General features: G+C 41.8%; 1 protein-coding gene across 2 annotated transcripts; it reads right to left on the bottom strand.

The window, feature by feature from the left end:
* Positions 1–439: 439 nt before the first annotated feature.
* SLC18B1 (solute carrier family 18 member B1) lies at positions 440–27,208 on the bottom strand. Of its 2 annotated transcripts, none has more exons than XM_058566248.1 (14): positions 27,166–27,208; positions 25,936–26,075; positions 18,710–18,805; positions 18,297–18,370; positions 16,860–17,007; positions 13,161–13,317; positions 8,962–9,098; positions 6,941–7,042; positions 5,562–5,653; positions 4,051–4,146; positions 2,395–2,469; positions 1,597–1,690; positions 1,453–1,502; positions 440–1,222 (listed from the first exon to the last, which is right to left on the bottom strand). In XM_058566248.1, exons 1-14 carry the CDS (start codon positions 27,206–27,208, stop codon positions 1,150–1,152), a joined length of 1,377 nt encoding a protein of 458 aa, XP_058422231.1. In that variant the 3' UTR covers positions 440–1,149. The 2 variants fall into 2 exon arrangements, with proteins under 2 accessions (XP_058422231.1, XP_058422232.1); XM_058566249.1 differs by lacking the exon at positions 27,166–27,208 and adding an exon at positions 19,010–19,078 and having other exon boundaries at positions 441–1,222; positions 25,936–26,000.
* Positions 27,209–27,568: the final 360 nt, after the last annotated feature.

Below are 27,568 nucleotides of genomic sequence, written 5' to 3'. Positions count from 1 at the left end.
TTTCATATCACCGTGTGTTTTTCTTCATAGCATCTCTGTAAGATAATTAGAGATTCTAGTGTTTGTTTATTATTTCTCCCTTCCACTGGAATAAAAGTTCCAGAAATGCAGAGATTGTGTTTATCCTGATCACAGCTAAATCCCTAGCACCAAGCACAGTGTCAGTTCAGAGAACACATTCAGTAAATATTTTTGAATTAATGAATAGATAAAATCGTTTCTTCTATTTAAAAAAACGGTAAACGTGGCTACTCCACGATGCAAATGGGTCAGGAGGTACGAGAGTTGCACAACAGAGAGGCGCTCACTTCAACAACAGCTCGGGCTCTACAAGACGTCGGAGGATCCCCTTCCTGACACAGAGCAAGCCTCCCGGGGGGCTCCCTCACCCTGGGAATGGGATACAACTACTAGGAGTATGTTTAAAAAAAAAAAACACACGGTAGAACTGAAACAGAGACATCAAGGGAAATGAATAAGGTTATACCACGCATTGTTTATAAATCCAGATCACAATTCAAAGGATATTGCAAAAATGGAAGTGTTAAGAAATGTTATTCTTTTCCCTTTCACACAAACAAAATTTTTAGAAGAGCTGAGGGCCAAGGAATGCGATAGTTTTTGCATGGTAGGCTGGAATTTTGTCTTTTGAACAAGAATACAAATCCCAGGACACAGAGAAAGCATGTCTTTTAAAAACTGATTTCACAGCGATTATTCTGTATATTCTGAGTCATCTTTATGCTATTTTTAAGCATATCAAATCTATTCGTTTCTTTCCCTGTTAGTAAGAAAAGGTACATTCACATAATCAGTGCACTTAGAATAAAAAGTAAAGAGAGGAATTGAAGTAAAGAGAGGAACTGAACATCCTCAACGACAAGTCTAGCCACTTAAAGACATAAACTTTTGCTGATTGTCAAGCACTGTTCTCATACTCCATGTTTCAAATATGGCTGGTTCAGCAAGCCAGCATTTCAGGACAACAGTAAGTGCAGCCCGACACAGGATCATCCAAAAATGCGTTAACACGTCCAGGATCCTGGTGCGGGGTCCCTGGAGTTTTGCGCGTAAAATGAAGAAAACCCTTCCACCTTTGATGTTCAGGCCAGGAGCATCCATCTCCCAACCCTGAATCAATCCGGATTCTTAAGGCTGGATTTCATCAGGCAAGAGAGCAGTTCGTTCCTCCTCTGTGCTGAGGATATTTTGAAGTTTAGATCTACATTGAAGGAAAGAAGAGGAGAAACTCAGTATTTCTCATCTTAAGAAAAAAAACAACTCAGTCCCTACATCTCCACCCAGCTATCCCGGTAAACGCGTCCACCAAGTGATGAGGCTCAGAGTGCCCGGAAATCTGCTGACCGGAAGAATGGATGTAAAATGGCATTTCTTTTCCACTCCCACAAGCTGACTTTTAAAGGGAGAAGAAAGATCCAGGGTTGACCATACCTCTTCCTCCTCGAGGGCTCCAGGAGGTAAAACAAGCCCATCGCCAGTCCCTGTAACCCAATAAAGGTACCGGTTAATGTCAATTCTCCAAGTCACGGTTCTGCACAAACATAGGGAAAATGAAAACGAAGACTGGTGACTCACACTTGTCAGAGCCCACAGACCCTGGACAGCAGCTGCCCATTCAAAACCAATTTTCTCATACAGAAATCCACCCAGCGTCGGTCCTATAAAAGCACTAACAATGAAAGGAAGAAAAGTATTAAATAGTGTAAACAAAAAAAGAGCAACTTTTCCTTTAGGAAAAGGCTGCATGATCCCTCAGTCACAGGTCTTCATTAAATTGGAACTGTAAATACTAAAGAAAGCAGCCAATTCCCGGACAGAGCATTGGGTATAAGAAAATAGTTCTACCTGATAACAATGATGTTTAAAATTTTTAAACAATTCTAAATTATAACTGCTTCTGAAAAGTCAGTGCCTTATATGAAAATTTAAAAAGATGCCATGCGTTCGAAAGAATCTTTATATTATTCTCTTTTCTCTTCTCAGTATTTGTATTTAAAACAACTTAACTCATACATAGATATTGATGATATCTATATGGCCAGCATACAGTCTATCCCTCTGGTATAGTAGATAGTAAAAAATGAATAAACGAATGAATAAATGAATACATTTTAAAAACAGAGACATGCTCCTATTAAAGGAACTTAAAAATATCACTTAAATAAGACAAAGTATAACAGACCATTTTGATTAGTATTAAAACTGCTGATCTTGGAGTTAAAGGGTGTGGGTTAGGACTCCAGCTCTGCCCTCAATGAATTACAGGCCTTCGGGCAGCTCATGTGACCTCTTGGTGCCTCAATTTCTTCATCTGTGAAATGGAGATAGTATTTTCCGTCTTGCAGGTGTGAATGCGATTCAACAGCTACTCACCCAACTGACCACATTGCATTGATGAGACCAGACACGAGTCCCAGTGTGCTCAATCCTTCTTCAAATCCATTTTCACTGCAAAGAGAGACAAAAGCATACCCGTGATTAAATGGGAGACCTTCGTGAGAAAAAGGAATAGCGTGTGACAGACAAACTCAGATCAACCAGGGATAGTCTGGACAAACCCACTGCAATACTCCACTTCTAAGATAAAAAGCTAATCCAATTTCAAGGAATTCTCAGTTACCTTTACTCCATAGTTTTCTAAAAATGATTTTATTGCATAGGATATGAGATTAAGAATCATGACCTGTTTGCATTGAATGCTCATAACAATATATAATTAACTAAGAAATTCTTAAAATGAGATGAACATGTAAAGAGAACGATGGGCAACTTTTAGGAACTAGGGAGGCAGCTCCTTGTTCCTACGAGAATTGTTGAACTGACACAGTGTAGCCATCAATATTCTCCCCGCGCAAGTTCACTTCGTGTTCTTCATAATCATGTTGATTAAACAAAGACTGATGGCCAAGTGACAAACGCCTGTGTGATACTGTGGCAGAGCTCCTAAAACTGGTGGAATTTTCTAAGTGATAAAGTCTTTTATTATGTTAATGAGGTGACTTTGGACACAAGAGGGATAGAGTGCTGGTTGCCAGGGGAACCAACCACGTGATTAGAGGGTTGGAACTTTTGGTCCCAATCACCTCCAGCACCTCCAGGGAGGGGGAGGGAGCTGGAAGTTGAATCAATCGCCAGTGGCCAGTGATTTCATCAATGATGCCTACGTAGTAAAGCCTCCGTAAAAACCCAAAAGCATGGGCTTCAGAGAGCTTCCAGATGAGGGAACCAGCACACTTCCACGTGCGCAGGCCCCAAGCTCCCCAGGGACGGAAGTGCCTTTCTTCGGGACCTTGCCCCGTGTATCTCCTCATCTGGCTGTTGATTCACATCCTTTAACATCCTTTGTAATAAACCAGTAATCTAGTGAGTGAACTGGTTTCCTGATTTCTGGGCGCCACTTCGGCAAATTAACTACACCCAAGGAGGGGGTTTCGGGAACCTCTGATTTAGAGCCAGACGGTCAGAAGCACAGGTGACAACCTGGACTTGGGATTGGCGTCTGAAGCGGAGGGCAGTCTTGTGGGACTGAGCCCTTCACCTGTGGAATCTGATGCTATCTCCAGGCAAACAGTGTCAGAATTGAGTTGAATCATAGGACACCCAGCTGGTTTCAGAGAATTCCTTGGTGGGGTGGGGAAACCCCCCACACTGGACTTGGTACTAGGATCATTTTAGCTGGTCACCCTATGCCCTTGTATGGACCTCCCCCCTGGGAGGGGAACAAAGCTGAGCCCTTTCCATTGTGCTTGGGCTTTTAAAAGTATATCTGTACGAAGGCATAAACCAAGCCAGGCCTCCATCCACAACCGATTTGACCTATTATCCTATTAACAGTACTATACATCATCATTTATGTTATTGTATTATTGTTTATACTATTTATATCACAATATCGTGTGACATGGAATCATGAAGATTTAGTATTGTGAAAAAAATACCCAACATCCTACAAAATTGAGGAATTTGAAAAAGCCTGTGATGTTCGCTGCTATTCACAATACAGCTCTTGGAGCAATGGAAGTAACTTACTATGCACAACCAAGAATCTCTGGGAAAGTGGGAATTACACTCATTCCAGTAGAGATGCCGTTGATGACCAGTATCAGCACCAGCAGCCAGAGCTGACTGCAAAAGAGTTTTAGAGAAAAACACAAACAACATTAGCATTTTAAGAGACGTAAAGTTGCCTGCTAAGGAGGGCGGGCAGGATCCCAGGGAAATTCCCTTCACAGATTACGTGTGACTAGTCTGACCCCCTTTCATTCAGTGACAGCGCCCTTGAGCTCCTCACATTTTGGGGGGAGGAAATCGATTCATCCTGATATCCCAATGTCTTTGGTCAGATAGATCACATGCCTGGAGTCAACCTGGTGAAGATGTCAGTGCTAGTGTTGCTACTTTGCTTGGCTTTGAAATTCAGTTGACTGAAAAATGGCGACAACGGGAAGTAGCAAAGAAAGTGACAGGAAACTAATATTTGTTCCCTGTTGGGCAGTGTGCCACTTACCCAACACCCACCCCCGCACTGAACCCCTCACAGCAATGCTGTGAGGTGACCACTGCTTAAAATGATCAAAGAAGACAATTCCATGATGCAAACAAACTTGAACACTCCATGAAGTGGACAGTGTCCTTTCAGAGACCTGTAAAACGGGATGAAAGTCTCCTGCTTTTATGAGATAAAATGTAAAGAACAGGAAGAGACAAACAGAAAATATCTGACTGGCTGGGCCCACACAGTCCACCTTGTTGGGGGTGACAGGCCCAGAGCTGGCCCGGCGTCTGGGCTGACTGCACACACTGCGTTTCTGGTCAGGGGAGCATTACAGGGACACGAAAGTTAGCTGAGTTTCGGTTTGCTGATGTGGCAGAAGTGGCTCCATCTTGGGCCTAGAAAGTTACTTCGACAGTACTAATATCAGCTCTTTTTTTGTAGATAAGAAAACGGAGGCTCTTGGATTTACCCAAGTTCAGATATCTAGTAAGTGGTGAAGCCAGAACGCAAACCCAAATACGAAGGACTCTGAAATCGTTGCTCTTTCCATATCACACTTTATCCCAGAAGTACCTGAAAAGGTCTAAGAAGCTCACTTTACTTTAGCAAATAAATTATACTAAACAAGCTTTAATGAGCAGCTACATGCTAAGGATGATAAGTAACAAAAAAGATTTGGTCCCTGCCTCAAGGAGCGAGGAGAAGGAGTAGAAAAACAAAAATGCACTCTAAGACCTATCAACTAAAAGTAGGTTGCAACAAATGCTATTTTTAAAATAAAGTACAAACAAACGTGTAATTGAAACACAAAGGGAGCATAAGCATTTTTCTCGCTTGATACAGATTTCATGCATTCCTGTTTGCTTGCACCACTGCGAGCTTCTAAAGATGAAATACTGTCAGTCTAACAATTCAATATAGTCCCAAATCAAGGTAATCATTTAAATAATAAGGTTCAAAATACCAGCATTACACCAAAATATTTTGAAATAATTCCTAATGCTATTTGGCCAAAAATACAGAAGAAGAAGAAGAAAGAAATTACCTTTTAATGTGTAAGACTGGGACAAGTCCTAAGAGCATGTAGCATCCTGCTGTGATTAAGTTTCCAAAAACCAGAAGCCATTTCCTTAGGTGCTGGAAAATAGAAAGAGAGTCCAAAAAACCTCTTTGGTAGGTAAAAATTAAAGACCTTCCATAATCAAAGAATATGAAAAATCACTGAAGAACACAAGTCATGGTATTCAAAAATCCAAACTCATTGAAGAAAACAAAATTTTACATTTAAGAGAAAATAGGTAGATGGTAGACCCAAAAGCAAGGACAATCTACCCAAGACAGTGAGTGAGCAAAGGACCAGGGTTCTTGGAAAGGGCGTGCACCGCAGACTTCACACACAGTGAACTAGTCCAAATATAACAACTGAAAAAGCAGCCACCACAAGGAACCACCCAGTAGGTACAACACTTAGAAAATTCACAGTATTTAAAAAGTACCCAGTAAAGTGATTCCATATATACCACTTGAATGCAGGCTAAAAATGACAGGGGTACAGTATCTGCTCAGTTAGATAAGACACGTCTTAAAACCAACCTCCGAACACTGTTTAAGACACTTGTTTTTTTGTCCCCTGGATGACTAAGTAATCTCCATATAATTTAGGTCTTGATGAATATATACACAAATCTAATGAAGAGAAGAAATGCTAAAATAAGCACTAAAGCCATAGAAGCTTGAGATTTAGCTAACAGGACTAGTTCTGCATCCTAGTCATCTAGACTGAGTGGTTTAGACCTAGTTCGAGGAGACTAGAGTTAGGGATTTTGTCAGGACGGCTATGGCATAAGCAATTACGTGGCCAATCCTTTCACTCCCACAGAAAAACTAAATTATCTCCTATCAATTTGGTCAAGTCCTAATGACCTCTGGGACTCTGCCCTAACTATTAAGGTTAACCCATTTTTTTGTATCCAGGGAGCTTTTTCCTTTAGAAAGTCTAATCCAGCAGTTTTTCCACAGTTTTAGCATAAGACTCCTCTTTTCCCAGATGAAACAGTTAAAAGTGCATCTGCTCAGGGTGATGGTAGGTTGGAAGACACTGGACCCTCTCCATCAGCTCAAAAAATGGAATATATTAGAACTTAAATGCTCTCCTCCCCCAAAAAGAACATGTGAGGTGACAGATGTGTTAATTAACCAGACGGAGGGAATCCTTTTACAATGTACACACATACGAAATCATCATGATGTATGCTTCACATATCTTACAATTTTGTCAATTATACCTCAATAAAGCTGAAATTTAAAAAACAATGCACATGTCAATTTTAATCAATGGGCTTTCAGAGTTCCAGAGGCACAGCTGGAAAACCACTGGTCTAAACATACAAAAGCAGTTCTCAAATATAAATTAAGTGTACATACTGGCATTTTATCACTTAGTAGACCAAAGAGCGGTGAAGAAATGGTGTAGGAGAGTGCCAAACCCAGGAAAACCAGTCCCACATATCCAGCCGGCAAATTAAACTGCAAAAGAAATCTTGTATTAAAGTCACATGGTTCCATCATTTTTTTAATAAGCATCTATCTTCTGTCTGCCATTTCGTCAGCTCTTGTTATCTATCATGAGTTTACTAATAACACTCAGCATCCTTCTTAATCTTTGTCTTACTTTTGTAAATGGATTACTTTTGCTCTATGGGGAAAAAACCTAATCAGAGGTCAGAAGTCCTAGATTTTTTTGGTCTGTAGCATTTGACATTAAACATATAATTTTCTTCTATGAATCACAGCATTTTTACGTGTAAATCTGTGCTTTGCAAACTTTAGTGTGCATAAAAATTACCTGGATAACCTGTTAAAGAGTTTCTTGGACTCCAGCCCTAGAATTTCTGATTCAAAAAGACTGAGATGAGGCCTGAGAATCTGCATTTCTACCAAGCACCAGGTTATGCTGACTGTCCACAGACTGGAGTGCACTGGTGCAAAAAACACTGATGATATATACTCTCTACTCTATCCATCTCAAGGGGTATTAATATCTAATTAAAGAATTTTACAGTATGACACATTTGAAAAGGGTTTTAAAATGGTAAGCTACCATGTAACTCTTACACTGTCACTATTACCAACATGACATAAATGCCTTTTGTTTGGTTATCTGAGTTGTTCTCATTTTCTTTAATTTCTTTAACTAATTTTCTTAATTAAGCCCATGGGATTTATGTATGAATCAGTATATGTTTTAACAATTTTTATGACAAATATTAACTCATGCTAAAAATTAGTCCTTTAAAGACAGAAGGAAGATACAAAAGTCAGAAATGTCCTCTTCTGATCTTACTACTGGGGGGAGACAGGGTGGAACCCTCGCACCCTGACAGGCGGGTGACCAACGACTGGACAGCAAACTGCCAATTCAAACAACTGATGAGAATTCAGGAAAAGGGCAACAGGATAAAAAAATTTTGATAGAAAAACAAGAAAACACATCGTAAAGATTTCTTATAAGACAGACATGCGCAACTTTGTTTACCAGAGATTGGTTACAAATTTTTTTCATTGTTTAGACACAACTTCTTAAGAGGACAGAAAAATGCCTCTCAAAGAGACACACTATTGATGATGTGAATGGAATATGTCACCACAGACACAAAATATTTTTCTTATGTGTTACCTCATGGATGCTCACTGCTTAAGCATGATATGATATTATTCTCTAAATGTTGGGCCAGGCACTAAAATTACAGTCCCCAAGTTTATCTTTTTGGGTATTTCACATACCAAAAACTGTCTTTAGTGACTTCGAGGGGTTGCGTTTCTGGTAACTGTGTTTTTTAAATTCTAGTGCCTCACACAAAGTCATTATGGGCTACAGTGAGCAGATTTCTGCTTTTACAGACACATATTAATTCTCTAGTAGAGTTAACTACTAGACTTGGAAATACACTTCATTGCATTTTTAATCATCTTTTTTCAAAAATATCTAAGAACAAATTTCTATGACATCAAACTTTCAGAATTCAGTATTTATTTTTCAGCACTGAAAAAATGAACAGAGATTCTTGGTTCCTCTCTCCCATCCCAGAGTAATATAGGCTGTAGTCATCTGATTATATGTAATAGCCTGAAAAGGAAGTGGACCCAGAGATCTGTCAGAGGACACCTCACATTAATGAGCCATTGAGAACCTCAAATGCCTCACTGGGATCCAGACAAATAGAGGAAAGTATCCTGGTACTTGGTGAAAGGCTTCCTTCGTTTACACTGAACAGACTGTAGTTACAGCACGTCACGGAGGGAAGGTACAGGCCACCTCAGTGTGCTGTTCTCATTCTGCCTCCTTCTCAAAGCCACTCAGAGGACTTTCCCCAAAGCAGCGCCCGAGAGAAGCAACTCCATCCACCTGCTACAACGCAGAGCTCTTTGGCGACCAGGCTACTTACCTTCTCCAAGACAAAGAGAGACAGAGTAGGATCAAGGAAGCCAAAACACGAGCTGAGCGAGTTGATGACGAAGGCTATGAGGGTGACCTTGGGTAAAGTGATGAGCTTCCAGAACGAGTGCTCACCTGGATCAGACTCTTTGGGGTAAAAATGAAACGAGAGTGATTAAAATCACTTAACTTTATCTTTGACCTATTTTGAAAAGTAAAATTAGTAACGCCATCTTTACCTGGTAATCAAAATAACTGCCCCTCTGAGTTTGCCTAAAATTGCATATTATCTGTATTTGCATATAAGTTATTCAAACCTAGAGGCCACATTCAGTTTTCTTAAAAATAATTTCTCAAATTTAAAAAGAATCGACTGGAATCAGAGTATGAGGAGAAGAAGGGGTCTGAGGTGATACGTTATGACCTAGAAGCGGGCGAGGCCTTCCCCAAGAAGGGACAGAGAATATGAAAAGTTTAATTTGGTGCATGGGAAGGGCCAGAAGCTTCATCAAGGAAGAATGTGTGTGTGCTGAGGAGGAATCTGAACTAATCAAAGGACACAAGACAATCTCCTTTCTACTGGCAAAGAAACACTGGATTGAAAGGGGTGCTACTGAATCATGAATAGATTACACTTGGCACTCAAGGTCCATCGAGCACCAACCTCACGTGCCCCCATTCCCCCAACAGGAACCCACCTTCACTGCTCCCAGCACCAGAAATGGATGCTTCCAAGCCTCCAGTCAAACCCTACGACTCCTTTCTTTTTCCCCTGCTAATTTTTCAAATCCTATTCACTCTGTAAGGCCTGGCTCTGGCCCTAATTATTCCACAAATTTTACCTTTCTCTGGTTTCCTACTGCACTTCTAGTCTATTCCACATAATTTAGCACCTGAACTATATTTCGTTTTACAGTGTTTACTATTGTTTGATGACTTTCCTATCTTCCAATTAATTTACTGAATAAAATCTTTGCTGAACCAGGCACCATGCAAAATGCTGGGCAGACAAAGGCAAAGCAGACCCTGTCCTCATAGAGAAGTTACAAGAAGGAGTGGGGCGAGCTAGGATGGAACTAGGAGGTACCTACTGGGGCATATGAGAGGGTTGCCTTACAAAAACAGGGAGAGCTGTATAGAAAAGGCTTTCCAAAAGTAGTAATAGCTAAGTTGGTGCCTAAAGGATGAGCTTGAGATAAGCAAGCAAAAAAGGAGGAAAGAATAACCCAGGCATCTTATCCCAGGAATGGCACATTCCAAGACTCAGAAGTGAGGAAACACTATTCTGTGTTTGAGGAAATGAAAAAAGAGAAGCAAAGTAGGAGGATGGAGTTGGAGTAGGGGACACTTGTGTAGTGGGAAGAGATCAGACTGCATAAGATTATGCAGGACTTTGTAAAATATGCTAAGAAGCCTGAGAAATCACTAGGGATTTCAAGCAAGGAGCGAGAATCAGATTTATGGTTTAAAGAGACCTCTCTGTGGCCTCGTGGAAAACAGAGACTGGGGAACCAGTTGTGAGGCTGCTGCAGACATGCTATTGGTTTGGATAAGGACTGGTTCATTCCTCAATAAATTCTTGGTGAATAATGCTCCAGTATGGAGCAAAATACAAAAAAGCACAGAGTAGTTCAACTATTTTAAGTGCTACATTCACACCATCAGGATACGAAGGATAAAGTTAAACCATGGTGTTAGTTTCTTAACTATCGGCCAAGTATTCAGCGGTGAACCAAATCTGAGCACAGCCCAGGGTGCTCACCACAGACACAAGAGCGTGGGGTTAGACTAGGAAGAGGACCAGCACCACCATGTGGGTCAAAGTGGTAGTGCTAGCAGGGAGACTTCACTGGGTGTGGATTTTGAATTGTATATTCAAGATGTCACCTTTAAGATAAAAATTATAAAAGATCAACTTTAACGGGTTACATTTATTGTGCATATAAAAGGCATGGATTTATGGTATAAGACAAACTATTATGGCATAAATGGTCCCCCTCTCTAAATCCAAAGTGGGAAAAGGGGTTATCACAATAAGAATATATAAGAATGTCCATGAAAACGAACATATAACGAGTTTAATTAAGCCGCTGAAGAAGCCCAAGTCATGAAAACTTAGGGTGATATCCGCTTCAAGAGACACAAGGCAGAATCGTCTGGGAAGCTTTCCTAAACTACTTGGGTACTCTCTCTGCTCCCCCTAATTCTGATCTGTTCTTGGAGGGTCATGACTCCCTGGTTGGCAAAGCTGCCACAAGAGGCTACTGTTGGAGGTGGGGGGAAAGTGGGGGACCCTCAGGTGTGAGGGGCACTGCAGCACGACCTACTCAGCACTCAGTCCAATGACGGAGAAGGTTCAGAGAACCTTCCAGAAGAGGTCACACAGAGTAAGCGTTGATGGATGAGTGAGGGTCAGGTAGAGTGGGAGGGGGAGATATCCCAGCCCATGTGACTCCTCTGCTGTAATCTAACAACAGCTCCTATTGACTTCCAGGATAAACCTCATATTTCATGGATTTAGGGATTTTTAATAAGAGGATTGACATGTCCATGATTACGTGTTCAAAATATTTCTTTAGATCGGTACAGAAGAGGGGACTTCGTGCGCAGATATAAAGGATGAGGGAGAGGGAGGGACCAGAGTCGACTCTTAGCCACCCAAAGCTAAAGCCCCATTGTCTATGGGTCTAGAAGGAGATAGAGAAGTGCAGAAGGACACAAAATTCTGCCAAGATCATCAGAATAAAAGAGAACCTAATTTTCTACCTTCTATCTATAAGCTCTCCTAAAACAATCATTTTAAAAAGCACTCCTTAATAGGAATACCTAAATCTATATTTATAGCCTTAACATTCCCAACCTTAAAGATTCTTTTTTTAATAAATCAATTTCCATTCAATTTAACTAGAAGATCCTTCTGTAGATAAACAGCAAATTTGTCAAACCATTTCGCTCATAAAAATATACCTAAGTGGAACTTTGTTAAGTTCAATGAAGACGCAGAGAAATTTTAATTGGGGAATAACAGAAATGAAGAGAAATAAATACCAAGTAACTGGGCTGGCAGCGATTTGAGGGGGCTGCAAAAGATACCAAGTAGTGGGGACAAGGGGAGGAGATGAGGCGAGCAGGCAGGGACTCAAGGAGTAAAGCATGTTGGGGCCAGTCCAGCACCTAACCACAGAAGTTCTAAATACCACATCTTACCATCAATCAGGAAGCAAAGTCTTTTTCCTCGTATAGTGTGGTAAAGGGCTTAACAAAACTCTTTCCCCTGCTGCATGAGAATCTGACCTGGTGTCAGTTTCTTAGTTATCAGCCAAGCATTCATCTGTGAAGCAAGTCTGAGCACAGCCCAGGATGCTGGATGACAGAAACCACCTGCGTTACTCGTAAAAGAGGACCAGCACCCCGTGTGTCTCAGTGTGCTGGCACCTCTCCAGCAACGTTCTCTAGCTGTCTCCTCTCCAGCTCTCTAGTTAACTCTCTAGCTCTGTTCCCCTAGTCATCTGATAAGGGTAAAATGCCAACTATGTTACTAGGCAATCTTGCTTATAATAAAAATGACCCCTGCCTGGTAAATTTCATCTGCACAGAAGGGACCATAAGTGAACCACAAGTACCTGATGGGGCACCACACTGTGTGCCCCTCTAATGTGCTGACTTGTACCCGGCAGGTCCTCGTGGAGACCCTCATGGAGCTGTTACAAGATAGGCTGACTCCTACGGGGCACGAGGCTTTGAAGCCAGGATGACTCTCATTACCACCTGATGGCCCCGCGTCCTCACACCCGGGTGTGCTGCACAGGCAGCTGCAAGGACCACTGGGAAGGAAGGTCTGCCCTTGCCCTCCTCTTACAGCCCTGTCAGAAGATGGTGCGTGTGTGGTGCACAGTAACTTGTCGTTCTGAATATTGAACTGAGTCCAAGAAGACCTCTGGTGGGCATGGGATAAGGTGATGTTTATGATCAAGTTAAATATTTGCTAGTTCCAAAGGTCAGAAAGAATTTGTGATAGACAGAAATCCATATAAACTCATTGCCTACATCAACATTTCTGAAAAGAGAATCAGTTCTTTCAGGGTGCTCTAAGAAGTCTATTATTGATTATATAGAATAAAAGTGAGTATATGTTAAGTTGGTCTCCTAGAACGGCATAAAAATACTTAAATTCAAGATTCTTAAAACAAGTAATAAATGTGGTCTTACCATAATTAGGTAAAATACACATGTTGAGTGGAACCATCAGCAGAAGTATGCATCCCAGAAAAATAAAAGGCATCTGGTAGCCAAAGGATTGATACAGGAAGCCACCTAATGGAGGCCCCAGCACAAGTCCCAGTCCAGAGAAAATCTCAAGACTTCCCTAAAAATGGGAAAAAAAAGAAAACCGAGTTAATATATTTCAAAGAATTAGCAAGTAAAGATTTAATGGGACCTATCTAAAAAATTTCTATCCTCTTCACAATGTACACACACACAAACACACAAACCCAAGATAGACCAAAAATTTAAATATACATATTGAAATCATAAAAGTCCTAGAAAAATAAAATCTTGGCATTTTTTTGTTTGTTTGTTTTTTAATCCTTATGGTAGGAAAGGTTCTCTAATTACGACATAAAAACTCAGAAGACAAGGGCCAGCCCTGTGGCACAGCGGTTAAGTGCGCACGCTCCACTGCTGGCGGCCCGGGCCCGGATCCCGGGCACGCACTGATGCACCGCTTGTCAAGCCATGCTGTGGCGGCATCTCATATAAAGTGGAGAAAGATGGGCACGGATGTTAGCTCAGCGCCAGTCTTCCTCAGCAAAAAAAAAGAGGAAGATTGGCATTGGACGTTAGCTCAGGGCTGATCTTCCTCACAAAAAAAAAAAATTAGAAGACACAAAAGAAAAGATTAATAAACCTGATTACATGAAAATAGGAAAAACTATGGATGGCAAAACACATCAAAAGACAACTGAAAAGAGAGAAAATACTGACAAAGGACTAATTTTCCAAATATATCAAGAGAGCTACTACTAATCAATGAGAAAAAAAATGAACAACCCTGTAGGAAAATGGGCAAATACCATATATAGACCTGACACATAAAATGAAATACGAATAGCTCTTAAGCATGTAAAAAGAAGCTCCCTCTTACTTTTAAAAGAAATGAACACTTAAATCACAAGATACAATGTCTACATATCACCTATCAAACACTGTGCTGCCAAGGATGTGAGGAAAGAAGTGCTCTGATACATTGCTGGTGAGTGCATACAGGAGGGCGATATGGCAAATCCATCAACATTGCAAACCCACATACTCTGTGACCCAGAATGCCACTTCTGGGAATTTAACTTACAAGTGTAGCCATAAAGATGTGACACGGCCTATGTTCAAGCTTATCCACTGCAGCACTTGCAACAGCAAAAGATGCATACAATCTAAACACTCATCAACCACGCAAATAAACTAGGTTACATCCACACAGTGAAGTATTATGTAGCCATTAAAGAGAAGTAAAAAGTAAGAAACTCTTCATCTACAGGTATAGAAAGAACTCCAGGATGATTTCATTGTTATTGCAATCAGCAAGGTTCTGAACAGGGTATAGAGCATGCTGCCATTTCTGTAAAGAAAATAGGCGGAGGGAACCATGCTCTTTCTCAGTGAGGGTGTGTGTTTGTGTGTACATGTGCGTACATACACATAACGAATCACTCTGCAAGAAACCTGTAATATCTGTTGCCTTCTGGGAGGGCGATAGAGGCCTGGGAGCCTGGACAACAGTTGTGTCTAAGGCTGAGGAATGGTAATATATAGAATATGTTCACTACATTCTATATTTCCTTTTGTAACTTTTGAATTTTGTAGATATAAAATTCTTTTTTTGGTTAACTAAAGTGAAAATAAACAAATTTCTAGTGCTATGGAAAAAAATAGTTTACTACTACCGAACTATTACAGAAATTGCACCATTTGAGAGGCTTTCAACAGAGACCCATGGCTTGCAACCTTACACCCTTAGACCTCACGGAGGACACAAAAGTGTCCATTAAATAACTTTCAATGTTTCATAAAGAATATAGGAATTCTACATTGAATCACAGTCAGGCTATCCAGATCAACTACCATGCTATACGTGTTCGCTTTTGGCTATAATTTTTTTTGGTTTTGTTTGTTTGTTTGTTTGTTTGTTTGTTTTAATAGTGGCCACCTAATGGGTGTAAGGTGGTATCTCATTGTGGTTTTTTGCATTTCCCTAATGATGATGACTAATGATGAGCATCTTTTCATGTGCTTGTTGGCCATTTGTATACTTTTGGAGGAAGGTCTATTCAAGTATTTTGCCCAATTTTTTTTTTTGTGAGGAAGATCAGCCCTGAGCTAATATCCAATGCCAATTCTCCTCTTTTTTGCTGAGGAAGACTGGCCCTGGGCTAACATCCGTGCCCATCTGTGGGACGCTGCCACAGCATGGCCTGACAAGCAGTGCGTCGGTGCTCGCCCAGGATCTGAATCTGCGAACCCCAGGCCGCCAAAGCGGAGCACGCGCACTTGACCGCTGCGCCACCGGGCTGGCCCCGCTTTTAGTTATAATTTTATACAGAAACTTGGTACGGCAAAACTGGTTTCCCCTGCTGATCAGAAAATTCAATGGACTGTTGCCATCATCAGAGGAATTTCTCGGGCAGCACTTTCCAGAGTGTTTCACAGAACACCAGCTCTTTAGGAGTCAAGAGATGGTTCCACAGTCAAACTGAGCTGTGGAACATTAAATAAATCATCTCTACTACAGAACTTCTCAGAGCCTTAAAACTCTAATGGGAACTGAAAGTCTCTAAGTTGGAGGACAGTATATCCACATTCCAAATGTGTTTACCCACAAAACCTTGTTTTATAAAGCATATCAACAGACTAGTGTTCTTCTAAACCTTCTTGAGAAATATAGTTTTGGGAAATGTAAACAGTAAACACAATGGCCACCACTATATGCCAAACGGCTACAGAACCTAAAATGAGCCCATGTGACTCTATACATACGCTTAATTAAAAAAAGTGGGAAGAACTAACTATCTACACAGCCAGTAGTTTATCTGATGGTCAAAACTTTCAAACCATAGCATTAATGTGGGTAAATGAGGGAGTCTTTGGTAGTAGGCTGATTAGACCCTGAGGTCTAGAGGACAATTATATGCTTGGAGGGTGGTGTTTGGTCTGATATGCAGACCACAGGTCCTTCAGGGACACATGGGTCCAGAGGAGAGAGCTGTGGGAGACCCTGCCTGGGGTCGGGGAGGCGGCAGCCGGAGCTCGGACTGGAATCTGGTCTGTCCCTAACGCCAAATGTCTAGGCTTCCAGGCCATATATAGAGTGCATGTCAATCCAATGCTACCAGGTTCCGGATTTTCACGGCAAAATAAGAGGGCAGTCCTCAGACCGACAGCACAGAAGCAGGTACGGACTCCAAGATGACCTCTCGGACCCCTTCTGTGAATCCGGGAGAAGTGGAGGAAGGACTCTAGTATAAACTGAGTGTTCGGCCATGAGGGATAACTCTGTTCTGGAGCAGGGGAATGCTCAGGCAGTCCCAACCCAATCTAGGCTTCAGAGAGAGAGCAAAATACTTCTAGGGAGGTTTTTTTTTTTAAAAAAAAGTGGCAAAAAGAATATTCGCATTGGACCACATTTACTGTCAAACTGACCATTCAGGGATTCCAAGCCCAGGAAGAGACCTAAGTCAGACCATGGGTGCATTTATTGACAGTCTGCTGCTAGAAGTAGAAATCGGGGTAAAGCGTAACAAAGACACACAGTTGGGGAAAGCAGAAGAATGGGCCCCAGCTTTAACTTGAAAATCAAACAAATATTTCAGCCTACACTAAAAGGAAACTAGGAAAAATGTATAAAATACATACCATTACGGTAGCCACATTATTTGGAAAGGCCTTTGCGAGGACAGAGGATGACGCAGTTACCGCTGCGGAAAAGCTTACTGCATCTGCAACTCTCACTAGAAAACACATAGCAATAAACATTGGTCCTTCCGGAACCTGGTCCGACACACTAAAAAAGAATAAGACAATTTGCAAACGCCAAGTTGGTTTTTATTTTTTTCCTTTTTAACTCTACTCACTGAAAGGAGCAGTACCTTCCTCACGGTTATTAGAATAAATCTCTCCAGGTTACGAATTTTATAAAAAGTTGCTTGGTTACACTTTCACTAGAAGGCAATTACCTTTTTTTGTAACAATTTGAGTTACAACAACAGCTTCGTTGTGCTTTTCTGCTGACATAATTGGTCCCCTAAAGGATCATACTGAATAGGTCTTTTGAAATATGTGGAATCACTCTGACACGAACCCACGTAGAAGAAAGACTTCCTGGTTTCAGGTCTCCCCCCCGTGGTGGGGCTCAAACTTTCAAAAAAAAGAATAAAGGCAGAAAATAGAAGACTCCCCTCCACCCCCCCAAAAAAAAAAGAAAACACTGAATTTGATAGGAAGGCTTCCCTGAGCTTACGTCATTATAACCTTGCCATACTCTTCTGGATCATCGATGTCCCCAGGAACTTGCGTCAGCTCTTCTACTGTGCTGCTGGTTTCAGGACTCCAAGCTTAAGAACTGCTATAGCTATTTTGCCTCTGGCACTTATTTTCTCTTTTTCTGGAAACTGCAGTGAGGGGAACCATTCTGCTCCCCTGCTCAGAAGTGAGCAGGTGACTCAGGCCTGACCAGTCAGAGGATTCTCGCCCTCGGCTACAGAGACCTTGATGCGGGGATGAGTCATCAACAAAGGATCAGGCCCGTGGGGCTCCCCTCTGCGACTCTACCAGAAGCTATTAGAAAAATGGCTTTCTCTTCCCACAGGAGGCCTGTGGGGGGCCTGCTGGGGGCCACGCTGCCACCACAAGGGGAGAGTTTATCCAAGAGCACAGCACAAGAAGAGGAAGGCAAAACCAGGAACTCCAGAAAGACTTCTGATGACATTATTTTAACATCTGTATCTTGATGTTCTTCCACTGATTCTTTAGGTAAGAAACTCACTTTTTTGCTTAAGCCAAAAAGTTTCTGTGACTCAGAAAAGTGCATTAAGTTTCTGTCACTCACAGTCACAGGAGTCCTAATAAATAGACTCAGCAGCCAGCTCATCGGTGATCCCCCAGAGGACTCTTTTCTTAAGATCAATGTCATTTGTCCTGCTCTCGGCACCACCCAACTCCCTTCGCCTTTAGTCACATGCCAGGCACTCAACAATCAATGGTACTGACTGACGTAAAGAATGCATTAACAACGTAAACTGAAGATAGATTATGAATCTGTTCAAGCTCCCAACATATCCGAACATGACTTACCCAAAGAGAATTGTAACTCCTCCTGAGACAAACATTCCTGCTACAAACATAAATTTTGCTCCAATATGTACAAGCTATAATAAATGTCAAAGAAGAGTGATAAATTGATAACTGCCACAAGTCTATATCCACATAAACAAATCCACTGTATCAGGACATATAAGACTTGGCAAAGATATGTACAGTTAATATAATATAATAATTCTTTAGCAGAATGAAAACATACATTTCTTACAAACATGGAAGAAGTTAAAAATCAATCAACCCTAAGAATGGAACTGTGAACAGTGGCACAAGTCATAAAATGTAATGGTGGCTAATTCTATATTAATGAAAATTCTAGACTAGTAAATTAGATAACTCGTTACACAATTTTTAAAAATTAAAATGTGCATATGAATGTTAATACTTACATATTTTCCAAATACCAAAGATGCCACCAAATCAAACAAAGCATAACATCCAAAGATCATACCGATAACTGTATTGCTGACTCCTTTGTTTTCAGCCTTTAAAGAAATAGAAAAGGGAACAAAGTTTGAAAGATAAATTTTCCAATGTGGAAAAATGGAGCTATTAGATCAGAGCATCATCTTCTTATAACCTTTATCTGTGTAGCAATTGCAAAAATTATTATTTTAAAATACACTGGGTGGGGAAATAAGGGAACATATATTAAAACCTAGTCTTTGACATGAAAATAATTCACTCACCATCCCTGTAAAGAACTGTTAGCTTTATGATCTTCAAAAAGAAGGACAACGTTGCAGGCATCACACTTCCTGATTTCAAAAATAAATTACAAAACTATAGTAATTAAAACAGTATGGTATTGGCATAAAGACAGACATATAGACCAACAGAATAGAATAGAGAGCCCAGAGATAAACTCTCACATATATAGTCACTTGATCTTCCACAAGGGTGCCAAGGACACACAATGGGGAAAAGATAGTACCCTCAACAAATGGTGCTGGGAAAACTGGATATCTACATGTAGAAGAATGAAACTAAACCCCTATCTTACCCCATACACAAAATCAACTCAAATGAATTCAAGACTTAAACATAAGACCTGAAATTGTTAAACTCCTTAAAGAAAACATAGGGGGGTAATTTCATGACACTGGTCTTAGTAATGATTTCTTGGATTCGACACCAAAAGCAAAGGCAACAAAAGCAAAAGTAGACAAATGGGACTAAACCAAACTAAAAACCTTCTGCACAGAACAGGAAACCATCAACAGAGTGAAAAGGCAACCTACAGAATGGGAGAAAATATTTGCAAACCATCTATTAGACAAGGGGTTAACATCCAAAATACATAAGAATCTCCTAAAACTCAAAAGGAAAAAGCCAAAGAAAGTGATTAAAAAATGGGCAAAGGACTTGAACAGGCATTTCTCCAAAGAAGACATACAAATGGCACCAGGTATATGAAAAGGCGCCCAACATTACTAATCATCAGGGAAATGCAGATCAAAATCACAGTATCATCTCCCACCTATTAGGATGGCTATTACGGAAAAAAACAAAAGATAACAAGTGTTGGTGAGGATGTGGAGAAATTGGAACCCTTATATACTGTTGGTGGGAATGCTGAATGGAGCAACCACTATGGAAAACAGTATGAAGGGTCCTCAAAGCATTAAAAATAGAACTACCATATGATTCAGCAATCCCTCTTTTGAGTATATATCCAAAAGAGTTGAAAGCAGGGTCTCAAAGAGACATTTGTACCCCCATGTTCACTGAAGAATTATTCACAATAGTCAAGATCTAGAAACAATCCACACGTCCATCGACAGATGAGTGGATAAAGAAAATGTCGTATATACATACTGTGGATTATTATTCAGCCTTAAAAAAGGAAATCCTGGCATTGCAATGACATGGATGAACCCTGAGGAAATTCTGCTAAGTGAAATGAGTCTCTCACAGAAGAACAAATACTGCATAATTTCACCTATATGAGGTATCTAAAATAGTCAAACTCATAGAAGCAGAGGATAGAATGGTGGTTGTCAGAGGCTTCAGGGAGGGGGAAGTGGAGAATTATTGCTTACGAGGTATAAAGGGCTCTTAAATCTCTTGGAATTTCCCTGGGTGGTATGAGTGTCTTTTGTTCTAATGAGGTGACTCCTGGTGGGCTCCTGGATGGGGCTGGTCACCAAAAAGACCAAGAAATGATTAAAAACTTGGAATTTTCAGGCTCATGCCTCATTCTCCAGAGAGGGGTTGGAAATTGAGTTAATGATTGACCATGCCTACATGATGAAGCCTCCATAAAAATCCCTGTAGGGTTTGGCAGCTTTTGGGTTGGTGAACACAGGGAGGTGCTGGGAGAGTGGCACGCCTAGAGATGGCGTGGAAGCTCCACACCCCTTCCCATATACCTGGCCCTATGCACCTCTTCCATCTGGATGTTCATCTGTCTCCTTTATCATATTGTGGGAGATCAAAATTGGCCACCTCAAAATATGTCTCTTTACCTTGATTATTTTCTCTGAAAGAAACTTTGACCTTCCCCCAAACTTATGCCTAAAAGCAATAGACTGGGAGGGTCCTTGCTAAACCCATTCTTATCAAAGTTCTGTTTACCAAACATTTACATTTGTAAGGGAAACCTCCATTTGTAAAGATATCTCCCTCTCTCTACTGGGAAGGCGGGGGGGGGGGGGTGGGGGGGTGGGGGGGGGGTGGGGGGGGGGGTGGGGTGGATGACCTCATCGCTAGAAACATCAATGCAGAAGGTGAGTCTGCATAATAACCTTACAGTGCTTTTCTGGTAATTGCCCATAGCTGACTCCACCACCCCCAACATCCTCCTTTGTCTTTACCTAAGTCTATTTAAGAAGAGAACCTCGGTCATTTTGTCGAGAAACTCAGTTTGCCTGGTTTCTCCCATGTATACATGTGATTAAACTTTGTTTGATTTTCTCCTGCTGTTTGGTCTTATGTCAACTTAATTTGTAGCCCAGCCAGAAAGGACCCAGAGTGGGTAGAGGATAGTCTTCCTCCTCTTCAATATCCTTTTATAATAAACCAGCAAGCATCAAGTAAGTGTTTCCCTGAGTTCTGTGAGCCACTCTAGCAAATAATTGAATCCAAGGTGGCTGGGGGGGGTGGGGTCATGGGAACCTCTGATTCATAGACAAGTCAGACAGAAGTTGTGAGTAACCTGGAGACCTACTACTTGCAACTGGCATCTGAAGTGGGGGCAGGGAACAATCTCAAGGAACTGAGCCCTTAACCTGTGGGGTCTGGGCTAACTCTGGTTAGTGTCAGAACTGAACTGAATTGCAGGACACCCAGCTGGTGTCACAGAGAACTGCTTGATGTAGGAACCCCCCACAACACATCTGGTGTCAAAAGTGTTGTGAATGTGGCAGTAGCATGAGAGTAAAGGAGAAACGCACAGGAGGAAGACTTTTTCCTACTCGGTATCACATTCAGTTATAGGATCAAATTCCACTAAAAACAAAAACACTTCGCCAGTCAAAAAACTCAAGAACAGGAAACTCCTTGAGCTGGTATATGAGTCACAATGCGGCCCATTCAGTCTCGTTTTCTGTTTCCGACATCAATACTGACTACCTGAAGATCTGGAGAAGACAGTTTTCTTTCCTGACATCAACAATACAGATGAAGGATGCCCTCCTGCTCCCACATTCCACGTGCTCCTGAAACACAAGAGCAGTTTATCACCCATCAATGATATCTATGAATGTTCATAGCCTACTCTGTCAGTGAGCTCCTCAATTTGCTCCAGATGACATAGTATTTATTCTAAATCACTTCTTTTGAACTTCAAATGCTACTATTAGTCATGATGTACAATTGAATTCCCATACAAAGATATAAGGTTTGAAACACTTTTTAAACCCTGGAAATATAGTAGATTCTTACATCAGGTTGTAGCTGTAGCCACTTAAGGAGTTAAAATACGAGTTTAATTTTGTTAAGATAGGATTGGCCAGTTGGCACACTATGAAGTGCAAAGCGTGAAATACACAGTTCCCCATCCTCTCAGGCAGTCACCAGTCATGTACTGAGCTCCTTCCATGTGTCAGGCCTTGGACCCAGGAGCCAGCAGTGAACATTCACAGTCAGAAGATCCAATTTAGATTCATCCTTTCACCAGAGCCTCAGCTCTTTCACAGATAACTTTACTCTTAATACAGAAATGCATGCGCACGCCCACACACACCCCACACCTTTCAAAATCCATTCTCTACAACAGCCATAATCGCATTTCTTTACCTTTTCTCCCTAACTATAATTTTAAGATAAAAATTTACTCCTATGTAAAGTTACTATCATCATTCAATCCTTGTCTTTTTCAAATTTGTTCTGTTCACGTCAGACTACGTCTTTTTAAATAAATTCTACATTTCTCATAGCACAATACCACAGGAAGCTAGATAGGTGAACTCTATTGTTCTCGGCTAAACTTTAGGAAGCCCCCTGCCCCCACCGCCCAAAATGAAATGTGGTCCCTAAGTGCCTGGTGGTGGGAGGAAGCACAGAGGTTGAACCTACAGCACTGTAGGAACTGCTTAGGCAAGATTTAAGCCCGTTTAGAATTAGCCGTTCCCCTTCCATTGCTAAGAACCACATGAGAGAATGGTGTGGCGACAAGAGAGATCTCATTATAAAGATACCTTTAGTGGCATCCTAGCACAAGGTTATGGTGTTTGTAGACTGGAACATGAAGTCTACACTTCTATGACACAAAGGTCAAGTAGAGTTAGGGGTTTAATTGTGTCCCCCAAACTTCATATGTTGAAGTCCTAACTCCCAGTAGCTCAGAATGTGACCTTACTTGGAGACAGAGCCTTTGCAGGGGTAATCAAGCTAAGATGATGTCATTAAGTGAGGCCTAATCCAATACAACTTGTATCTTTATGAAAAGCGGAAATTTGGACACAGAGACACACACAGATGGAAGATGATGTGAAAAGACACAGGGAGAAGTCAGCCATTTACAAGCCAAGGAGAGAGGCCTGGAACAGATTCTCCCTCACAGCCCTCAGAAGGAACCAACCCTGCCGACACCTTGATCCTAGACTTATAGCTTCCTAAATTGCGAGACAATAAATTTCTGTGGTTTAAGCCACCCAGTTTGTGGTACTTTGCTATGGCAGCCCCAGCAAACTAAAACAGGTAGCTCAAAGGGAAGGTATTATCAAATGAGTCAATTAAGATATAGAAAGAACACTCACTGGTCAGGTCACATTATCTATGTTCTTTACTTAATCTGATCAGTATTTAATTCTAGATTCTGGTAGGAAATATATAATAGTTATAGCAACTAACATTTACGGAACCCTCACTAAAAGCCAGAATCTCTATTAAGTGCTGTTTTACACAGTTTCTAACAACACTTAAACAAGGGATGCATTTTTAGCTGGCCCCACTTTACAGATGAGGATGCAGACTTGCAAAGGTCACGTGGTCACTGCAGCCATGACAGTCTCCATCTCTGCACGTTCCCACATCCCAGGGAAACAGGATGGTGACTTAAGATGTCCCAGAATCACACACCACAGCAGCAGCTGAGTATCACTTTTGGAATGTGGATCTTGCTTCACATTAGGAAAGCAAGAACAGCTATTAAAAGCAAGTTCACGTGTAATCCTCTGATAAAGGAGGGGGTGCCAGAAAAAGGATGAGTAGAAACAGGAATCCTGCACTAGAATTTAAGAAGAAGGGCCTTGTTTTTCCTTTGCCTATAACACTCTAGCTAATAGTAATGACAGAGCACGCAGGAGGAAGGGTAAGTTTGCAGGTGCATTTGTCAATCATATGGCTTTAATAAGACATGAAAAGGAAGAGCCCATCTTCATATTTATGCCTTCCAAAGTTAGATTGCTCTCTCTCCTGCCTCTGTCTTCTTTGCTTCAACTTCCCTCCTGTAAGCAAAACACTAAATCAAAAACTTAAAAAACACACCCGCAACCTGGTTTAAGTTTGTGTCTGTTCCACTAGGAGGAAACACACATTAGCTGCACTCACTGAGTTCCAGCTGAGCCAGGAAATGCCCTTCTAACTGGTCGGTTCACTTATTCCAGTTCTTCTCCATCTTAATTACACAGGCTCCCACCCAACATTATTTCTTTCCAAAACCCAAATCTGGTCGGGCTACTCTGTCTTGCCCAAACACCTCTGATGACTTCTCACTGATGACATCTGTGGCATGCATGGAAGGACCTTTGCATTCTAGCTCCAACCTGCCTCATCAGATCTCTGCCTCCTCTCAGACCTCACCCCACTGGAGGCCCGAGTCACATCAAGTCGTCTGCTGTTCCCCAAGAACATGCCATTTACTTTGCTAATCCCATATCCAACTCCAGCTGTTTCCTACAACAGCCTTGCCTCTGTCGTCCACCTTGAGAAGTATGACTTCTCAAGACCCACCTTAGCCCTATCCTGCCAAGTCCCCATCAGTACCACCCCTTCTCCTTTCTCCAGAGTCTCATAACATTTTGGACATGCTTTTCTTGAAGACTGTCCAAATACTCTGCAACTTTTTTTTTCGTATTTTTTCATTCCCAATGGACAGACAAGAGAGGGACATCTTCCTGATCTTTTCTCTGCCCTACCACATCCAAAGCCAAGCATACTCTAGAGCAGGAAGTCCTTAAACCTCCCACTCCCATTCAGTAAACACAAGTGAATGGGGCCAGACACTTAGCTTCTGAGTCTATTTCCTCATCTGCAACTTGATGAAATAGATTCCCACCGCCCCGCCTCTCTCATGGAGTTGCTGCAGACACCAAATGGGAGAGATGTGGGGGAAAGTATCCTGAAAATGAAAAAGCACTGCATGGGTCCAGTCATGCTGTTGCTTTAGCACAGAGGCCATTTTTATCCTCTTTTGTAGCACACAGAATGAAGGACTACATGTTATCAAAGCAGTCAGAGGACTGAGGGGCCAGTGCTTGTGAGTGGAGGCTTGGGCAGAGAGCACCACGGAAAACATATGGTACACTATCCCCACTCCACCAAGCCAGTACCATTCCCTCTGCACTATAGCCCACGGACCTCCAGATTCCAGGTGGATTCTCTAGGGGTTATTTCCTTTGGGTCTGTGCCATTATCAATAGACCCTAACACCATATAAAAGGTTATGATTAGAAGAAACTCACCAATATTTATCAGAATTCCACCTTGGCACAAACATTGTCACTAGATTCCATAAAGAAATTCAAGTCAGAAAAGGGAATTTAGTGGGCTGTGTCTTCCTAATTCCAAAATATTGACAAACCAAAAACTCCAGGAAACAGAGTTACTGTCTTAACATAGATTTTTTGCAGTAACACTAAAATCTCAGTTATTCAGAGCACTCCCTTTTTTTTCAGTTGCAGAAACTAAATAAAGATTAATCGAACCGAATGGTAAGAAAAGTAATCCTCAGAAGGGCAATTATATTTAGGCAAATTATCTCCCAAGATGATGTTCTTTCTGACGATTCTTTTCTAGTATCAAATATTCTGTAAGAAGTCTTCTGTTTGTTAAAGTTCTATATATCATCTTCACTATATGCAGATTTTTACATTTTACATACCGTAAAATGAAATATTTCAAAAGGCTTTTTTAAAAATTAAGAGTTCAAAAGGATACAAAAATGTCTCACCTCCTTTGGGAAAAAGGGTCCAAGGATAGAATAGAACATCATGGAACCCAAGTTAAGGGAGGCTGTGGATATCAGTACAAAAAGCTGTTCTCTCGAAAGCCGCCGGGGTGTCTCTTGTGCACTTCCTGCGGAGCCATCACCTTGAACGCAAACAGGCATGTAATTGGCACCACTGATCGAGGCACACAGATGTCACTGCTGTGCACAGAGGATGCAATCTGAAGATAACATTTGCTGAGATAAAGGCTAATTTGAATATAGCACATTTGATCAAATGTAACACAATCCTTGTCCATCACTGCAATTTTGAAAACATATCATTTTCATTTACATACCATTCCTTATTAGAATTTCAGTGCAGAATTTATCAAACCATCTGATCTGTTTGCCTTCACCACAAGACCTATTTCCTTCACCTTTCTTTCAAGAAGGCCGAGGGAACAGGGTGATCTCCCAAGGGCACAGCTCTCTGAAGTATAATGTAATTTCGCAAGTTACTAGCTTCACACGCTACATGCACTCAATAATGTCTTACGCACATCATGTAAGCTGTTGAGTTAGCACTCTAGGGCAGTTGAAAGGGAAGTGTAAGCAGGAGAATACTTAGATGGTGTGCTCCTGGAAAGAGAAGTCCCACAAACTCGTAAATCAATACATGTTTTACACTGATTACTGGTCTTTTGCATCGATTAATTTAATACTTTTACCCAGGACTAAGTTTTCATTTAACTTAAAGACACCAGATCAATTACTCAGTTTCAAACATCCAGAAAATCTATCAGCTATTTTTAAGTTAAACGGTTTGGAGAAAAAAGAAATTTAAGTAAGACAAATATATTTGATTTGCTGCTCTATTTTTCAGAGGTTGCCACTGCAGTCCAGGAAAAAGAAATCTGTGCAACATGAGGAAGTCTTAAGAATCTCTGTCAAATTCTGGCTGGATGAGGAAGGGAACTGAGAGAACGCTAAAAGGAGGTCGGCAGTGGACAGCAGGTGTCGAGGTGTCACGTTCCCGTCCATGCCACGGCTGTCTCATTTGAAGGCATGCTGACACGCACGCACAGTCCTGAAACGCAGGGCTCAGCGGGGAAAGGGCCTTCGGACCGCACTTTAGCCCGTTCCAGAGAGGAGAGAGCCGCTGACCCGGACCCCACCGCCAGGCCTCTGGACACAAGCCAAACCACGGCCCACCCCAGCCCCCCGGGCGGTCGCCGCGCGGCTCCCGGTCACCTGCTGGGGGGCGCGGGCCCTCTGGGTCCCCCGGCGCGTCCATGCCGCCGCTCCGCTCCAGGCGCGCGGGCTCGGCCGCGCCCTCGGCCGCGCGGGCGGCGACGGTCAGCGCGGCTCCAGCATCCCGTGCCCGCGGGCAGCGGCGGGGAGCAGCGGCGCCCCGGGGGGCCGGCGGGGAGGGGCGGGGCGCGGCGGGGGCGGGGCCCTTTGCTTTTTAAAGACACAGACTTTTATTATAATCCACCGCCTCCTTTTCCATTCTGCAGGAGGATTAAAAAACGGGGGGGGCGGCGGGGCGCGAGTCTATAGTCCATGTAGTTGAAGCCCCTCCCTTAAAATGAGTACAGTCTATTCCTACTAAAGGGAAGAAAGGAAGCTTGTGTAGACACAGAAACGAGAGGGC

The sequence above is a fragment of the Diceros bicornis genome, chromosome 23 (genome assembly GCF_020826845.1).
Source record: "Diceros bicornis minor isolate mBicDic1 chromosome 23, mDicBic1.mat.cur, whole genome shotgun sequence".
NCBI classification, from domain to species: Eukaryota; Metazoa; Chordata; class Mammalia; order Perissodactyla; family Rhinocerotidae; genus Diceros; species Diceros bicornis.
This window is presented reverse-complemented; position numbering and strand designations above follow the sequence as displayed.

Coding starts and splice junctions, on each gene's coding strand:
- SLC18B1 (XM_058566248.1), bottom strand. CDS start 27,208: ATGGACGCGCCGGGGGACCCAGAGGGCCCGCGCCCCCCAGCAG. Junction 18,806..25,935: donor GACCCTTTTTCCCAAAGGAG/GTGAGACATTTT, acceptor ATTTCTTTAAAG/GCTGAAAACAAAGGAGTCAG. Junction 7,043..8,961: donor CTCTCTTTGTCTTGGAGAAG/GTAAGTAGCCTG, acceptor TTTCTTTTGCAG/TTTAATTTGCCGGCTGGATA.